The sequence below is a fragment of the Oryzias latipes genome, chromosome 16 (genome assembly GCF_053564925.1).
Source record: "Oryzias latipes strain Hd-rR chromosome 16, Olatipes_Hd-rR_3.1".
Classification (NCBI taxonomy): domain Eukaryota; kingdom Metazoa; phylum Chordata; class Actinopteri; order Beloniformes; family Adrianichthyidae; genus Oryzias; species Oryzias latipes.
This window is the reverse complement of record NC_136252.1, coordinates 36,124,918-36,143,040: the sequence shown is the minus strand read 5'-3', so window position 1 is coordinate 36,143,040 and position 18,123 is coordinate 36,124,918. Positions and strand designations below refer to the sequence as shown.

The window sequence follows — 18,123 nt, the reverse complement described above, 5'->3', positions numbered from 1 at the left end:
TTTGCTACCAACGGAGAGGGTACTAGCAGTACTGGGCAAGCTACTAGTTCCTATAAGTGCCCAAGCTAGGAGAGGAGTGGAAAAGCCCTGTGGCGATGGAGTGAGGGCACACCGGCAGGTCTGATGAACTGGAAGCCGCAGCATGATCTCTGCACACAGGCGGTTGGAGTGTGATGGCCGTGCTTTTGCTGACGAACGACAGCATTGCAAGGTAGCTGCTCCAATGACAAGGCAGCCCTGTTTAGGGATGCACTGCCTGCCCTAGTACAGGAAAGGTCCTAGAAAAGGTGGACTAAAAATTGCTCGTTCATACAATCCTGGCTGGCAAACCGCGGTCGGCGGGAATCCACAACAGCGGTACAAAAACCACTAATCTTGTGCTGGCATCATGGAATGTCAGAACCCTACTGGACAACCATGATCGACCTGAAAGAAGAACAGCTCTCATTTCACGTGAACTGGAACGCTACAAGATTGACATAGCAGCATTACAAGAAACTCGCTTCTCTAATCAGGGCCAACTCAGAGAACATTTTCATACATTCTACTGGTCTGGCAAACCATCAGGTGAAAAAAGAGAAGCAGGGGTTGGCTTTGCAATTTCAAATCGACTTGTAAAAGATCTTGAGTCACTACCAACTGGAAAGAACGACCGTTTGATATCATTAAGAATTCATATTGGTCAAAGAAGATATCTCACACTGATCTCAGCCTATGCACCAACAATGACCAACAACGATGATGTTAAAGAGCTCTTTTATCACTCACTAGACAGCTTGCTCTCTGAGACTCCTGCTGCAGACAAGCTCATACTATTAGGAGACTTTAATGCAAGAGTAGGAAAGGAACATGAAGCATGGCCCCAAACGTTGGGAAAATTTGGAAGAGGGAAAATGAATTCAAATGGCGAAATGCTCCTGACAAAGTGTTCTGAACACGAACTGGCTATCACAAATACATTCTTTAACTTCCCAGACAAGTGGTACCACTCCTGGAATCATCCAAGATCCAAGCACCCAACTCTACTGGATTACATCATTACAAGAAAGTGTGATATGAGGGACTTTCGTAGCACCAGAGCTATGAGGGGAGCCGAGTGCTCTACTGATCATTTCATGATCCGCTCCAAATGTAACATCAAACTAAAACCTCCACCTATGAAGAAGAAAGGATCAACCCCCCCCAAGAAACTGAACGTAGTGAAGTTGAAGAAACAAAGTGAGAAGGACAAGCTTGTAACTGTGATCAATGAAAATCTCTTAACACCACCAACTGGTACTTGTGAAGAACAGTGGCAAGCCTTGAAGAAAACAGTGTATAGTGCGGCATCAGGCGTGCTTGGCAAACCCACTAGGAAACATGCAGACTGGTTTGATGAATCAAACGAAGAAATTATGGAACTTATCAACAAGAAGAATATGCTGTTCCACAAGACACTAGCTCCTAGATGTACTAGAACAACAAAAAGCAAATACAAGACCGTAAAATCTGAGCTCCAAAGGAAACTGCGGCAAATGAAAAATGTATGGTGGACCAAGAAAGCAGATGGAATCCAGAGCCTTGCAGACCGAAATGACTCCAAAGCCTTCTTTGCATCACTGAAGGAAGTGTATGGTCCGAAGGGTGCCTGCTTGGACCCAGTGAAGAGTATTGATGGCAGCGTGCTCCACACAGACAAAAGCAAGATCATGGAGAGATGGAGAGAGCACTTCAGCCTCCTGCTGAATCCAGAGACCACCGTTGATGATGTTGCTGTCAGCAACATTCCACAACTACCGGTCAGGTATCACATGGATACACCACCAACCACAGAAGAGCTTGACAAGGCCATTAAGAGAACAAAATGTGGGAAAGCTGCAGGACCAGATGGTATACCACCGGAGGTCTGGAAATATGGTGGACCAGCTTTGACAGAACATCTGTTGCAGTTATTCTGCAACATCTGGTCAACAACAACAGCAGAAGTCCCTCAAGATTTCAAGGATGCAATCATCGTGACTATTTATAAAAGAAAAGGAGACCGTGCAGAATGTGGAAACCACAGGGGAATTTCAATTCTTTCAGTAGCGGCTAAGATACTTGCCAAAATTCTTCAATTTAGATTACAGACTCTTGCTGAAGACATCCTTCCTGAGAGTCAGTGTGGCTTCAGAGCCAACAGATCTACTCATGATATGATATTCACACTGCGACAACTGCAAGAAAAGTGTGCTGAACAACGCCAACCACTAATTGTCACCTTTGTGGACTTCAGCAAGGCTTTTGACACGGTTCACAGAGAGACCCTATGGAAACTACTGAGTCGTTACGGTTGCCCACAAACCTTTATTAGAGTGTTACGTAGTTTTCATGATGGTATGACTGCTAGTATCCGCTGTGGTGATAGTTGTTCAGACGCATTCAGTGTGGGACATGGTGTGAAGCAAGGATGTGTTCTTGCACCAACCTTATTCAATATTTTTCTTACTGCAGTCCTACAAAGCATGCCAGAAGAACTTGGTGACCTCTTTATTAGAACCAGAAGCGATGGAGATCTTTTCAATCTTAGGCGCCTGAAAGCAAAGAACAAGACACGGGAACTACTGATACAGGAGTTGCTCTTTGCAGATGATTCAGCACTTGTAACTCAAAGTCTTCAGGCCATGCAAGAGCTACTGACAGCCTTTGCTGAAGCTTCCGCAAGATTTGGACTAACAATCAACATCAAGAAAACAGAAGTCCTAATCCAAGACACCCATAATGCAAAGCTAAACCCACGAACAGTGCTCCTGAATGGTACTCCACTGGCTGAAGTAGACAAGTTCTCTTACCTGGGAAGTACTATCTCCAATAGTGGAAGTATAGACACAGAAATATCAAAAAGAATTCAATCTGCAGCGTCAGCCTTCGGAAAATTGAGAAGTCGTCTGTGGGACCAGAGAGGAATCCACCTGAAAACCAAGATAAAAGTCTATAGAGCCATCATAATGCCAACACTTCTGTACAGCTCTGAAACTTGGACCACCTACAAACGCCATATTAAGAGTCTTTATAAAGTACAGCAGAGACATCTCCGACAACTAATGAACATCTCATGGAAAGATAATGTATCAAACCTCGAGGTACTGAATAGGGCAGAAATGCCGAGTGTTGAAGAAATGCTCACCACATGTCAACTAAGGTGGGCAGGGCATGTTATACGCATGGAAGACACCAGACTACCAAAAGCTGTTTTCTTTGGAGAATTGAAAGAAGGATCAAGAAAAGTTGGAGCCTCGCTACTACGCTTTAAAGACGTATTCAAGAGACACCTGAAGAACATAAATCAATATGACAACTGGAAGGGAAAAGCTGAAGACCGTGTGACATGGAGGAGGGTGGTGACCGGCGCTGCTGCTGCTATCAGGGAACGAAATGTTCAGCTATCGTTAAAAAGAAGGCAGCGTAGACTAGAACCAGCACCTCCACCCACTGAAGCGACCTACAGGTGTGAAACCTGCGACAGGACATTCAAGACAGCAATTGGGATGTCCTCCCACATACGCCATAGGCACAAGCTCCTCCCCGCGTCATCGTCGACATCGACGGACTGCTAAAGAAGAAGAAGAAGAGTTTATCTGAGTGGATTTCATCTGGGTGGTGTTTTTTGAGTGGAGTTTATCTCAGTGGGGTTTTTTCTAGGTGGTGTTTTTCTGTGTGGAATTTATCTGGGTGGTGTTTTTTTAGTAGAGTTTATCTGGGTGGTGTTTATCTTTAGTACGGGCGTCGGCAACCCGCGGTTCAGGAACCGCATGCGGATCTTTAGCGGTGCCCTAGTGGCTCCCTGGAGCATTTTCAAAAATGCTTGAAAATGTAAAAAGATGGGGGAGAGAAATATATTTTTGTTTTAATATGGTTTCTGTAGGAGGAAAAACAAGATACAAACATTATTAACGTTTTCCAATGCTGTAAGAATGTGTAGAATAAATATTGTCACGCCCGGCAGCTATGTCACTTGCAGCGGACGAAACGGGAGCCAAGCTGTCAACAAGTTTAGCTGTCAATCACCTTGCTGCACTGGAGAACTGTCCGTGGCCCAAACATTGCACAGTCTCAGAGAGGAGGAGGCAGAAAGAGAAGCTGATAACGCAGTCTCCTTTCCAGCATTACAAGTCCATATATTTTAAACACTCACCACATTGAACATTGCACAGGGGTCATCAACCTCTCCCCCTCCCAGGCTCACGGCGCAACATAAAGAACCAACATAAGAGGAAGACCTGTCCAAAACCTGTCCAACACAAAAGGCTTTCAGCTCTAATCTGTTTGCTCAGCTGTTGGACATAACAAGTTAAAAAATAATTAAAAAATTGATAAAATAAAAATACTTTGGGGTCTTGTACACGAGTGAGGGAAGACTAGCGTGAGATTGACAGGCGGATCGGAGTGGCGTCCATAGTTATGCGGTCGCTGTATCGGTCCGTTGTGGTGAAGAGAGCTGAGCCAAAAAGCAAAGCTCTCAATTTACCGGTCGATCTTCGTTCCAATACTCACCTATGGTAAGGAGTTCTGGGTCATGACCCAAAGAACTAGGTCCCGAATACCAGCGGCTGTAATGAGCTTCCTGCACAGGGGGGCTAGGCGCTCCCTTAGAGATTTGGAGAGGAGCTCGGTCACCCGCGGAGAGCTCAGAGTAGAACCGCTTCTCCTCCACATTGAAAGGAGCCAGTTGAGGTGGCTCGGGCATCTAGTCCGGATGACTCCTGGACGCCTCCATTGAGAGGTGTTCCGGGCATGTCCCACTGGGCGGAGGCCCCGGGGAAGCCCCAGGACACGCTGGAGAGACTACGTCTCTCGGCTGGAATGAATGCCTCTGGTCCTCCCAGAGGAGCTGGAGGAAGTGGGCGGGGCGAGGGAAGTCTGGGCCCCCACGACCCGATCCTGGATAAGCGGAGGAAAATGGATGGATGGATGGTTTTATCTGTGTGGAGTTTATCTTGGTGGAGTTTATTTTGGTGGAGTTTATCAGGGTGGAGTTTTTCAGGGTGGTGTTTATCTGGGTGGGGTTTATCAAGGTGGTGTTTATCTGGGTGGAGTTCATCTGGTTAGAGTTTATCTGGGTGGTGTTTATCTGGGTGGAGTTTATCAGGGTGGTGTTTATCTGGGTGGAGTTTATCTGGTTAGAGTTTATCAGGGTGGAGATTATCTTGTTATAGTTTATTTGGGTGGTGTTTATCTGGGTGGTGTTTATCAGGGTGGTGTTTATCTGGGTGGAGTTTATCTGGTTAGAGTTTATCAGGGTGGTGTTTATCTGGGTGGGGTTTATCTGGGTGGAGTTTATCTTGGTGGTGTTTATCTTTGGTGTTTTTTTAGTGGAGTTTATCAGGGGGGTGTTTATCTGGGTGGAGTTTATCTGGTTAGAGTTTATCAGGGTGGAGATTATCTTGTTATAGTTTATTTGGGTGGTGTTTATCTGGGTGGTGTTTATCAGGGTGGTGTTTATCTGGTTAGAGTTTATCAGGGTGGTGTTTATCTGGGTGGGGTTTATCTGGGTGGAGTTTATCAGGGTGGTGTTTATCTGGGTGGAGTTTATCTGGTTAGAGTTTATCAGGGTGGAGATTATCTTGTTATAGTTTATTTGGGTGGTGTTTATCAGGGTGGTGTTTATCTGGGTGGAGTTTATCTGGTTAGAGTTTATCAGGGTGGAGATTATCTTGTTATAGTTTATTTGGGTGGTGTTTATCAGGGTGGTGTTTATCTGGGTGGAGTTTATCTGGTTAGAGTTTATCAGGGTGGTGTTTATCTGGGTGGAGTTTATCAGGGTGGTGTTTATCTGGGTGGAGTTTATCTGGTTAGAGTTTATCAGGGTGGAGATTATCTTGTTATAGTTTATTTGGGTGGTGTTTATCAGGGTGGTGTTTATCTGGGTGGAGTTTATCTGGTTAGAGTTTATCAGGGTGGATATTATCTTGTTATAGTTTATTTGGGTGGTGTTTATCTGGGTGGAGTTTATCTGGTTAGAGTTTATCAGGGTGGTGTTTATCTGGGTGGGGTTTATCTGGGTGGAGTTTATCTTGGTGGTGTTTATCTTTGGTGTTTTTTTAGTGGAGTTTATCAGGGTGGTGTTTATCTGGGTGGTGTTTATCAGGGGGGTGTTTATCTGGGTGGGGTTTATCCGGGTGGGTTTTTTTTTCTTTTTTTTTTCAAACTTAATTGGTCAGCTTTTTCTTTCACAGTATCCTGTTACAATGTTGTTGGGCTCATATTTATAGATATGGACCGGAAACAAAAAAAAATGTTGTTATACATAAACAAGTAACAGGTAGAAAGTAGAATATAACTAAGAAATAAGCCAGAACAGACAAAAAGAAAAACAAAACAAACAAAAAAAATAAAATAAAAATACCCTCCCACCCAACCCACCCTAGGCTCTAAAGACAGATGAAGGAAAACTAAGAAAAAAAGAAATGATTGATAACAGTCTCAATTTCTCACATGCAAGTCCTCAAACATCAAAAGTAAATGTTTTCACATATTCAATAAGGGGGTGCCACGTCACCGAAAATTTTTGTTGTGTTGATTTCACCCTGTACCTGAGCTTCTCTAAAGGCAGGAAGGAAAGTAACTCTTTTAACCATTGGTCAACCGACGGAGCTTTGTCAGATTTCCAGTGGAATAAAATCAGTCCACGTGCGAGTAGAGTTGCAAATGCAATGGCATTTTCCTGAGACTTGTTTGCTTTATTTTGAGGTGTCATAATTCCAAAAATACCAATCCGAAAGTCAGGTGTCAGTTCTTTACCATTGATATGGGACAGGGCCTGAAATATATTTCCCCAGTAATTGTGTAGATTGGGGCAGGACCAGATCATGTGGCCCTCAGTAGCCGGTACATGTCTGCATCTCGGGCAGGCAGGACTGGCACCTGGAAAAATCTTTGCTAGCCTCTCTCCTGTATAATGGAGACGGTGAAGTATTTTGAATTGAATTAGACCATGAATGCAGAGTGATGAACTGTGGATACGAGTCAGACAGGATTCCCACTCTTCTTCCGACACATTGACTCCAATATCTTTTTCCCATCTGGCTTTGGTTTTTATCCATTTAATAGGTTTCATATCCAGCAAAAGTTTGTAAATGTTTGAAATTCCTTTCTTGCCGAAAGGATCTAATTCTAAAAGGGTGTCCACTTCATTTTTAGGCGGTAAATAGGGAAATAAAGAGTACAGGGTCTTTGCAAAACTACGTATTTGTAAATATCTGAACATGCGTGAGGCAGATATGTTGTAATCCCTGATCAGACTATCAAATGCGCAGAAACCATTGTCTGAAAAAAGTTGATAGAAGAACTTTAGACCTTTGATATGTAAGCTTTTAAAGACATTGTCTGTGACAGAAGGCAGGAAGAACGGGTTAAAGGAGATGGGGGAAATCTGCTGGCTTGTTGAAATGCAAAATGTTTCCTGAACTGGAACCACATCTGGATAGAAGCTCTGACAATCGGGTTCATGTTTTGTTGTGGTGGATTTTGAGATAATGATGAAGAAGTTAGCAGTGGCATTGGATTGGACATCAGTTCCATTTGTGCCCAAACTTCCCCTTCATTATTCTCATATAGATGCTTCCAATGCAATAATTTGGTGATGTTGGCTGCCCAGTAATAGAGAATAAAATTTGGGAGTCCTAGCCCTCCTGCGTCCTTTGGTTGAATGGTGTTTATCTTGGTGGAGTTTATCTGGGTGGTGTTTGATGATTTCTCCTCAAAAAGAACTTCTGCCACTAAAGATAACTTCTGTCATGGGTCTGCCCCTCACCTCCACCTGTGATTTGCTAACAGATATAACTGCCTCCACCTTCCTGAGGCTAACTTCGGTGAACATTACTTTCTTTAGCTCCAAAGGTCTATGGGCTGAAACCTCACGTACCATAGAGCAGCTGAGCAAGCTGTTGGTCCAGTATCTCAGGGGCTTTCTGGATGATGTGCTCAGTTACCAAGGTAGCACAGGATCCCACCATCTCCACGGTAACAGAACAGGTGGGGTTGGGTTCTCTCTCTAGGAGGTGATGGTCAATTACCTCAACAACAGCCTCCTCCAGGTAAGAGTCGGAACTGCAGGAAAAAGATGCAGATCAGACAGAGGGGATCACTCCGGCATTTGAGTGGGTCCACATAGAGGCGCTAAGGAGTCCACCTGTCCACCTGTCCACTCAGAACACAGCAGCAGCAGATTATGAGGTTAAGTTTGGACAAATCTCTTAGTACCAAACATTTTATAGATGGAAAAAAACTCTACTGGCTCTCTAAGAGGGGAGAACTATCAGCTGTCACCTGTCTGTCTGTGGTCACCTGTCTGTCTGTGGTCACCTGTCTGTCTGAGGTCACCTGTCTGTCTGAGGTCACCTGTCTGTCTGTGGTCACCTGTCTGTCTGAGGTCACCTGTCTGTCTGTCTGAGGTCACCTGTCTGTCTGTCTGTGGTCACCTGTCTGTCTGAGGTTACCTGTCTGTCTGAGGTCACCTGTCTGTCTGTCTGAGGTCACCTGTCTGTCTGTGGTCACCTGTCTGTCTGTGGTCACCTGTCTGTCTGAGGTCACCTGTCTGTCTGAGGTCACCTGTCTGTCTGAGGTCACCTGTCTGTCTGTCTGTGGTCACCTGTCTGTCTGAGGTCACCTGTCTGTCTGTGGTCACCTGTCTGTCTGAGGTCACCTGTCTGTCTGTGGTCACATGTCTGTCTGTCTGTGGTCACCTGTCTGTCTGAGGTCACCTGTCTGTCTGTCTGAGGTCACCTGTCTGTCTGTGGTCACCTGTCTGTCTGTGGTCACCTGTCTGTCTGTGGTCACCTGTCTGTCGTCATCTGTATAGAGACCATGTGAATGTAAAGCAGATCAAAGATGAAGAGGAGTAAAGGATGAAGACGTTCACAGCAGGTAAGAGAAGACGAGACATCTATTGATCTGAACATGGCAGAAGATGAACCTTCAGGATGCTGGAGAACTTTGAATCCCAGAAAACACAGGAGAACCTCCTCATGGTCAGAGGAGAAGACCAAGTAGTGGAAGATGAAGAAGGAAGGAGGTGAAACCGACTTTAGGAGATCAGGAGGACTTCCAGATGATTGGACAGTTCCAGCTAAAGAGATCATGGAGACTGAGAGGAAGGAACCTGGAGTTTCATCTGGAATGAAGATGTTCAGGAGTTTGTTCAGAAGAAAAGATCTTCTCAGAGGACAGAAGATCTGGGAGATCCAGCAGACGGTGTCTGAGGTCACCTGTCTGTCTGAGGTCACCTGTCTGTCTGAGGTCACCTGTCTGTCTGAGGTCACCTGTCTGTCTGTCTGAGGTCACCTGTCTGTCTGTCTGAGGTCACCTGTCTGTCTGAGGTCACCTGTCTGTCTGTCTGAATCTGTCTGTCTGAGGTCACCTGTCTGTCTGTCTGTGGTCACCTGTCTGTCTGTCTGAGGTCACCTGTCTGTCTGTGGTCACCTGTCTGTCTGAGGTCACCTGTCTGTCTGTGGTCACCTGTCTGTCTGTCTGAGGTCACCTGTCTGTCTGTCTGAGGTCACCTGTCTGTCTGTCTGAGTTCACCTGTCTGTCTGAGGTCACTTGTCTGTCTGTCTGAGGTCACCTGTCTGTCTGAGGTCACCTGCCTGTCTGTGGTCACCTGTCTGTCTGCGGTCAACTGTCTGTCTGTGGTCACCTGTCTGTCTGTCTGAGGTCACCTGTCTGTCTGTGGTCACCTGTCTGTCTGTGGTCACCTGTCTGTCTGTGGTCACCTGTCTGTCTGTGGTCACCTGTCTGTCTGAGGTCACCTGTCTGTCTGTCTGTGGTCACCTGTCTGTCTGAGGTCACCTGTCTGTCTGTGGTCACCTGTCTGTCTGTCTGTGGTCACCTGTCTGTCTGAGGTTACCTGTCTGTCTGAGGTCACCTGTCTGTCTGTCTGTGGTCACCTGTCTGTCTGAGGTCACCTGTCTGTCTGTGGTCACCTGTCTGTCTGAGGTCACCTGTCTGTCTGTGGTCACCTGTCTGTCTGTCTGAGGTCACCTGTCTGTCTGTCTGAGGTCACCTGTCTGTCTGTCTGAGTTCACCTGTCTGTCTGAGGTCACTTGTCTGTCTGTCTGAGGTCACCTGTCTGTCTGAGGTCACCTGCCTGTCTGTGGTCACCTGTCTGTCTGCGGTCAACTGTCTGTCTGTCTGAGGTCACCTGTGTGTCTGTGGTCACCTGTCTGTCTGAGGTCACCTGTCTGTCTGAGGTCACCTGTCTGTCTGTCTGTGGTCACCTGTCTGTCTGTGGTCACCTGTCTGTCTGAGGTCACCTGTCTGTCTGTGGTCACCTGTCTGTCTGAGGTCACCTGTCTGTCTGAGGTCACCTGTCTGTCTGAGGTCACCTGTCTGTCTGAGGTCACCTGTCTGTCTGTGGTCACCTGTCTGTCTGAGGTCACCTGTCTGTCTGTGGTCACATGTCTGTCTGTCTGTGGTCACCTGTCTGTCTGAGGTTACCTGTCTGTCTGTCTGTGGTCACCTGTCTGTCTGTGGTCACCTGTCTGTCTGTGGTCACCTGTCTGTCTGAGGTCACCTGTCTGTCTGTGGTCACCTGTCTGTCTGAGGTCACCTGTCTGTCTGAGGTCACCTGTCTGTCTGTGGTCACCTGTCTGTCTGTCTGAGGTCACCTGTCTGTCTGTGGTCACCTGTCTGTCTGTGGTCACCTGTCTGTCTGTGGTCACCTGTCTGTCTGTGGTCACCTGTCTGTCTGAGGTCACCTGTCTGTCTGTCTGTGGTCACCTGTCTGTCTGAGGTCACCTGTCTGTCTGTGGTCACCTGTCTGTCTGTCTGTGGTCACCTGTCTGTCTGAGGTTACCTGTCTGTCTGAGGTCACCTGTCTGTCTGTCTGTGGTCACCTGTCTGTCTGAGGTCACCTGTCTGTCTGTGGTCACCTGTCTGTCTGTGGTCACCTGTCTGTCTGTGGTCACCTGTCTGTCGTCATCTGTATAGAGACCATGTGAATGTAAAGCAGATCAAAGATGAAGAGGAGTAAAGGATGAAGACGTTCACAGCAGGTAAGAGAAGACGAGACATCTATTGATCTGAACATGGCAGAAGATGAACCTTCCGGATGCTGGAGAACTTTGAATCCCAGAAAACACAGGAGAACCTCCTCATGGTCAGAGGAGAAGACCAAGTAGTGGAAGATGAAGAAGGAAGGAGGTGAAACCGACTTTAGGAGATCAGGAGGACTTCCAGATGATTGGACAGTTCCAGCTAAAGAGATCATGGAGACTGAGAGGAAGGAACCTGGAGTTTCATCTGGAATGAAGATGTTCAGGAGTTTGTTCAGAAGAAAAGATCTTCTCAGAGGACAGAAGATCTGGGAGATCCAGCAGACGGTGTCTGAGGTCACCTGTCTGTCTGAGGTCACCTGTCTGTCTGTGGTCACCTGTCTGTCTGAGGTCACCTGTCTGTCTGTGGTCACCTGTCTGTCTGTCTGTGGTCACCTGTCTGTCTGAGGTCACCTGTCTGTCTGAGGTCACCTGTCTGTCTGTCTGTGTTCACCTGTCTGTCTGTGGTCACCTGTCTGTCTGAGGTCACCTGTCTGTCTGTCTGAATCTGTCTGTCTGAGGTCACCTGTCTGTCTGAGGTCACCTGTCTGTCTGTCTGTGGTCACCTGTCTGTCTGTGGTCACCTGTCTGTCTGAGGTCACCTGTCTGTCTGAGGTCACCTGCCTGTCTGTCTGTGGTCACCTGTCTGTCTGTCTGTGGTCACCTGTCTGTCTGAGGTCACCTGTCTGTCTGAGGTCACCTGTCTGTCTGTCTGAGGTCACCTGTCTGTCTGTCTGAGGTCACCTGTCTGTCTGAGGTCACCTGTCTGTCTGTCTGAATCTGTCTGTCTGAGGTCACCTGTCTGTCTGAGGTCACCTGTCTGTCTGTCTGAGGTCACCTGTCTGTCTGTGGTCACCTGTCTGTCTGAGGTCACCTGTCTGTCTGTGGTCACCTGTCTGTCTGTCTGAGGTCACCTGTCTGTCTGTTTGAGGTCACCTGTCTGTCTGTCTGAGTTCACCTGTCTGTCTGAGGTCACTTGTCTGTCTGTCTGAGGTCACCTGTCTGTCTGAGGTCACCTGCCTGTCTGTGGTCACCTGTCTGTCTGCGGTCAACTGTCTGTCTGTCTGAGGTCACCTGTGTGTCTGTGGTCACCTGTCTGTCTGAGGTCACCTGTCTGTCTGAGGTCACCTGTCTGTCTGTGGTCACCTGTCTGTCTGAGGTCACCTGTCTGTCTGTGGTCACCTGTCTGTCTGTCTGAGGTCACCTGTCTGTCTGTTTGAGGTCACCTGTCTGTCTGTCTGAGTTCACCTGTCTGTCTGAGGTCACTTGTCTGTCTGTCTGAGGTCACCTGTCTGTCTGAGGTCACCTGCCTGTCTGTGGTCACCTGTCTGTCTGCGGTCAACTGTCTGTCTGTCTGTGGTCACCTGTCTGTCTGTGGTCACCTGTCTGTCTGAGGTCACCTGTCTGTCTGTGGTCACCTGTCTGTCTGAGGTCACCTGTCTGTCTGAGGTCACCTGTCTGTCTGAGGTCACCTGTCTGTCTGTCTGTGGTCACCTGTCTGTCTGAGGTCACCTGTCTGTCTGTGGTCACCTGTCTGTCTGAGGTCACCTGTCTGTCTGTGGTCACCTGTCTGTCTGTCTGTGGTCACCTGTCTGTCTGAGGTCACCTGTCTGTCTGTCTGAGGTCACCTGTCTGTCTGTGGTCACCTGTCTGTCTGTGGTCACCTGTCTGTCTGTGGTCACCTGTCTGTCGTCATCTGTATAGAGACCATGTGAATGTAAAGCAGATCAAAGATGAAGAGGAGTAAAGGATGAAGACGTTCACAGCAGGTAAGAGAAGACGAGACATCTATTGATCTGAACATGGCAGAAGATGAACCTTCCGGATGCTGGAGAACTTTGAATCCCAGAAAACACAGGAGAACCTCCTCATGGTCAGAGGAGAAGACCAAGTAGTGGAAGATGAAGAAGGAAGGAGGTGAAACCGACTTTAGGAGATCAGGAGGACTTCCAGATGATTGGACAGTTCCAGCTAAAGAGATCATGGAGACTGAGAGGAAGGAACCTGGAGTTTCATCTGGAATGAAGATGTTCAGGAGTTTGTTCAGAAGAAAAGATCTTCTCAGAGGACAGAAGATCTGGGAGATCCAGCAGACGGTGTCAAAGGTCAAACAAAGTTCGTGCGAGGACTTCTATGACAGGTGGATCAGTACAGGTGAGTCAGAGGAGCAGAGATGAAGGATGAGCGACAGGTGAGGATAATGAAGGACGGAGAGGGAAATGTGATGACAGTTTCTACAAGACTGATGGAAAACTAGAAAAGGAACTTTGAAGATCTGATGAAGGAGGAACATGTTAGAGAACACAGAGGAGAAGAGGAGGATGCTGTGGAGAAGGAAAAGATCAGTGAGGAAGAAGAGGATGAAGAGTGGAAACACAGGTGGTCTTGAAAACATACCTGTGGAGAGTTTAGGAGATGAGGAAGAAGAGTTTCTGACTGTTGAAGAAGATCATGGAAAGTGAGAAGATGTCTGAGGAACCGAGGAGAACAACTCTGGTTCCATTTGAGGAAGAATGGAGACGTTCAGATTTGTAGAAACTCCAGAGGAATGAAGAAGATGAATCCCAGTGATGTAATGTGAAAGAGTGGAGATAGCTGGGCCGATGTCAGAGGAACATCTGAGGAACAATTTGGTTTCATGCAGAGAAAGAGAACCACAGATGTTTGCTGTGTTGCTGCAGAAGAACAGAGAAGGTCAGAAGGATCTTCTGTGTGTTTTAATAGATCTAGAGAGCGTCTACGACAGGATCCAGAGAGGCGCTGAGGTGGATGAGGAGTTCTGGAGGAGCAGAGAAGAACGTTGGAGGAAAACAGATTTGTTCAGCCAGCAGCTGTGGAAGTTCTGCGCCTAAAGATCAGAGTCTGTGCTGCTCATCAGAACAGAAAGAACCCAGAGAACATGGATTTTAAGGAACGTCTTTGTCATTTCTGGTGGATTGATTCAGGATCTACAGGTCATCTCAGTCCTTCATTATACGCTCAAAGGTCAAAGGTCTCCTGAAGGCCTTCAGCAGCTTCGGTCCATTCTTCATGCTGGGATGGAAACGCTGACTTTCAGGTCCCTCCACAGATCCTCTGTTGGACCGAGGTCCAGAGTCTGGCTAGAACCCTCCAGAACCTGCAAGTGCTTCTCATGAAGCCCCTCCCTGGTTGCCATGGTGATGTGATTGGGATCACTGTCCTGCTGGAAGATCCAGACACGTTTCATCTTCAATGTCCTCAATGATGGAAAGAGGTGTTTGTCCAAAATCTCCATTCATCCCTTCCTTCATACAAACCATGATGCTTCCACCCCGTGCTTCACACTGAGTCTGCTGTTCTAAGGATGCAGCTCAGCCTTCTTTCCTCTTCAAACATGGCGAGCAGGGTTCTTTTCAAGTGGACTGGTTCTGATGTAACCCGAGTACAGGGGGGGCTGTGACAGCGCCAGTCTGGGAAAGAGGTGGACAGCCGTCTGAAAGCAGGTTGGAGCAGGTGGAGGAAGGTGGGACCAAAGGTGCAGCCATGTGGGTGGTTCAGAGACAGGAGGCAGAGCTGGAGACGCTGAGGTTCTGTTTGGGTCCAGGATGGATCAGGAATGGATCCATCAGAGGATCAGATCATGGATGTTCTGGAGATCCTTGCAGGGAAGCAGATGGAGACGTTTGAGAGGAGAAACAGTGATGATGCTGGTGAAAGGATGCTGAGGGTGGAGCAACAGAAAAGAGGAGGAGCAAAGAGGGGGATCTCGGATGTATGGCGCCCCCTAAAGGCATCAGCCAAAAGACTAAGAGAAAAAACCTGTCAGGACACAGAGACTGACAACCTCCTCTGGATCTGCAACGCTCTGCACGTAGTTTAAGGTCCGCCCCCTTAAAGTTGTCAAACCGCCAGTCAGCGACTAGTTCAAAGGCGCTCAGAATTCTCACCTTTGGCTCAAAAAACGCTTACAAAAGAATCATTGACGGGAAAATGCTGGCATGACACGGCAGATAACTAAAACAATAAAGCCCTGTGGCCCCACCGCCCGCGCTTGCCTGGGAAGGACGTTGTGGTCGACCAGCGTCAGCCGCAGGCGGCCAGCCCGCTCTAGAGCCCGCAGGTCCAACTGGTCCCTGAAGATCAGAAGTTCTGGAGACAAACCGGCCTGACGCAGCAGAAAGACGTTGTCCGAACGCAGCACCAGCTCCGACTGAGGGATGTTGAGCAGCGGCAGAGTGACCGTGTCACTGTGTGCCGTCTGGGAGAGAGAGACGGGTCAGAACTGGGCCGCCGCAGAGCTGATTGGGCAGCACCTTACCTTGGACAGGAAATAGGCGAAGGCCAAAGCAGACACCATGGAGTCCACATCACAGGCCTCGTTCCCAAGAACCACATGAAACCCTGGACTGGGCTGGTCCACGTCCTCCTGATGACACCAGAACAGAACATAAGGAAAGTTCTGATCAGACTTTCATATCAATTTTATTTCTATAGCCAATATTTACAACCACAGTCGTCTGAATGGCCGTCATACCCGTAATAGTGAAACAAACATGATCCAGATCCATCTTTCTGAGGCAGAACCGAATGAATCAACCCAAACGATGACCAACTGGTCTATGTGGGTCCACATTTGCATGAGCCACCTGACCCACCTTCATGACGTGGAGGGTCGTTTCTCTGGTCATGTGACCACCATCAAACCGGGGGCTGACCAAGGTGGCGGCTTGAGCCGATCTTTTTCTCAACTTGTTGAGCTAAACTTTTCAAATGTTGTGGAAAGCTATTAACTAGACACTACTTCCACATTCCTGGCTGTTATGATCAAAAAGAAAACCATTTTAAGTGTTCGGTGCCGCCTGGAGAACGGAAGAGGAGAGCAACGCCGCGGTAACAGCGGCAGGGATGCTGGCAGTGCAGGACACGACTAACAAGACATGATCGTCCCGGAGGAAGAAGATCTCCCATCTGGAGGGACGCCATGCAAAGAGCCGGCTGTCAAAAAAGCCTCAAGGTGAGGAAACAGCAGCAGCAGCGCAGGTGATTATTGATGTTCTTCCAGACCTGATCAACATGATGGATAAATGAATCATTGAAGAGAAACTAAGATGGAGGAAAGACTCCTGGGGTCTGGAATGATTCGGAGAACCAGAAACGGCGTCCAGAGGAGACGCGACAAAACTAACCATCAACATTTCTCAATTGAGGGAAAACAGAAGCTTCCAGATGTGATCGTGACTGTTCAGCTTTGGGGGGGCTGAAGGAAACCAGAATCAGAGGAACCGGTCTCCAGTTTAGTCCAGAACCTCTAGAGGTGCCGAGATCCCATCCTGAAGGAACGCCGTCTCCGCCTCACGGAGGACCTGTGCACAGCGGAGCGGGAAACCACAGCCGCTTTGGGGGACAGTCCCTCTACGTGGGGGCCGTGCCCACATCCACGGTAAACAAGGGGGTCTTCCTGAGAACTCAGACCGACAGAAGCGACAGAGTCCAGAGCAGCTCTGTTGAAGTCTGGAGGAAAACAGAACCTTTGTTCAGATCTCTGTTGGTTTCCTTAAGCGTGTTCCCAGTTATTTACATGAAGCTGCTGCAACAACAAGGTTTGTTCATCTTTAAGCAGGTCGGCAGCTAAAACTGAAGTTCTAACGCTGAGATGGAAATGCCCCTTTTCTGCTTCATTAGGCTTAAATTCTTTAAAGTAGCATAAAGAGTATTTGAAATGTTTTTTCCCACTGTGGGGCACAGATAGGAAGTAACAACAAGCTACTATTCACTCAGATTTTCTTTTTGAATCCTGTCTTTATCTTTAGGTTCTTTGAATGTCGGGGGATTAAGAAAGGCCATAAAACCTAAAACGCTGTTTCTATTCGCTAAACTACTGAAAACGGACTTTTCTTTCTTTCAAGAATCACCTTCTACAAGTAACGATAGCCTGTGTTTGGCAGCGGAGCGGCCACCAGTGTGTGAAGTGAATGGGTCTGTGACTGTAAAGCGCTTTGTCCTTGTAGGAAGAAAGGCGCTATATAAGTATACGCCATTTACCAACGATAGAAACTTCTGGAATCTCCATGGGGTGAACATTTCTACCCATCAGTCGGCATCCAGCTGGAACTCTCAGGAAAAAAGAAAGTTCTTGGGAGAAATGTGACAGTCAGGGACTTTTTGTGACAATATCCACTCAAAACAAGATCTTTTTTAACACTTATGGTTAAACTCCAAACTTGATTGAAAATGAAATCATTTGTGGTCCAGACCAGTGTTTTCAACCAGTGTGCCGTTGGAGATGGTCAGGTGTGCCGTGGGAAATCACCCTCATTAACTGATCTAAAAACATTTCAGCTCTGTGTTCATCCAAACATCCTGATAAAACACTGAGGAGTTAGGAATATGAGAGATCATAAAATACTTTTTTCTTTGTGTTTATTTGATTCTATTAAAGACATTTTGATAAGAATGACGGTACTGCGATTTAGCTGCAACTATAACTGTATTCAGAAAAGTCCCGCCCCTTTAACTGTCTCCACCAATCATTCTTGGAGGCTTAATCACATGTCATCAGTCTGACCAATCAGAAGTGGTTAAAGTCTTCACTTCCTTGTTCTGATTCTGCTCATAAAGTCGCTCAGTTCCAACAGAAATACCAGCTAAAGCTCGTCTTTAGCGGTGTAACTTTCCACAGAATCCGGTGTCAGACCGTGGAACAAGTGAACAAAACCATGAAGCTCAGAGACGAGAGTCTGTCTGCCATCACTACATCTCCCATGATGCATTGGGTTAAAGTGACAGTGTCTCAGCGTCCAATGAGTCGTTGTTAAACGTCTTGAAACCACAACGAACATATCAGACAGTTTTGAAATCTTCTAACTTAATTTTTATTACACCTTTAGAAAAAACAGCTGCAGCTTCCAGCTTTTTCTGCCACAATTATCACTAAAATGTATGTGAGATCATGGAGGGACTGTAGATCAATACAGACTAGGAGTTTCTGCTCTTTTGGTTTTTTTTGGATGCTGGCGTGCTGCGGGATGTTTGTCATGGTTAAAGTGTGCCATGGCTGAAAAAAGGTTGAAAAACACTGATCTAAACAAATCCTGATAATAGGAGGGGATCTGAA

General features: G+C 47.2%; 1 protein-coding gene across 2 annotated transcripts in view; it reads right to left on the bottom strand.

Moving 5' to 3' along the window:
* The window catches only part of prune (prune exopolyphosphatase), a 28,509-nt gene that overhangs the window by 6,371 nt on the left and 4,015 nt on the right, over positions 1-18,123 (bottom strand). For both annotated transcript variants that reach the window (XM_023964236.2, XM_078933737.1), the window contains exons 2-4: positions 15,328-15,435; positions 15,065-15,267; positions 7,883-8,067 (exon numbers count right to left, since the gene is read on the bottom strand). In XM_023964236.2, the coding sequence (XP_023820004.1) occupies positions 7,883-8,067; positions 15,065-15,267; positions 15,328-15,435 (496 nt within the window). The remainder of the gene's footprint in view (positions 1-7,882; positions 8,068-15,064; positions 15,268-15,327; positions 15,436-18,123) is intronic.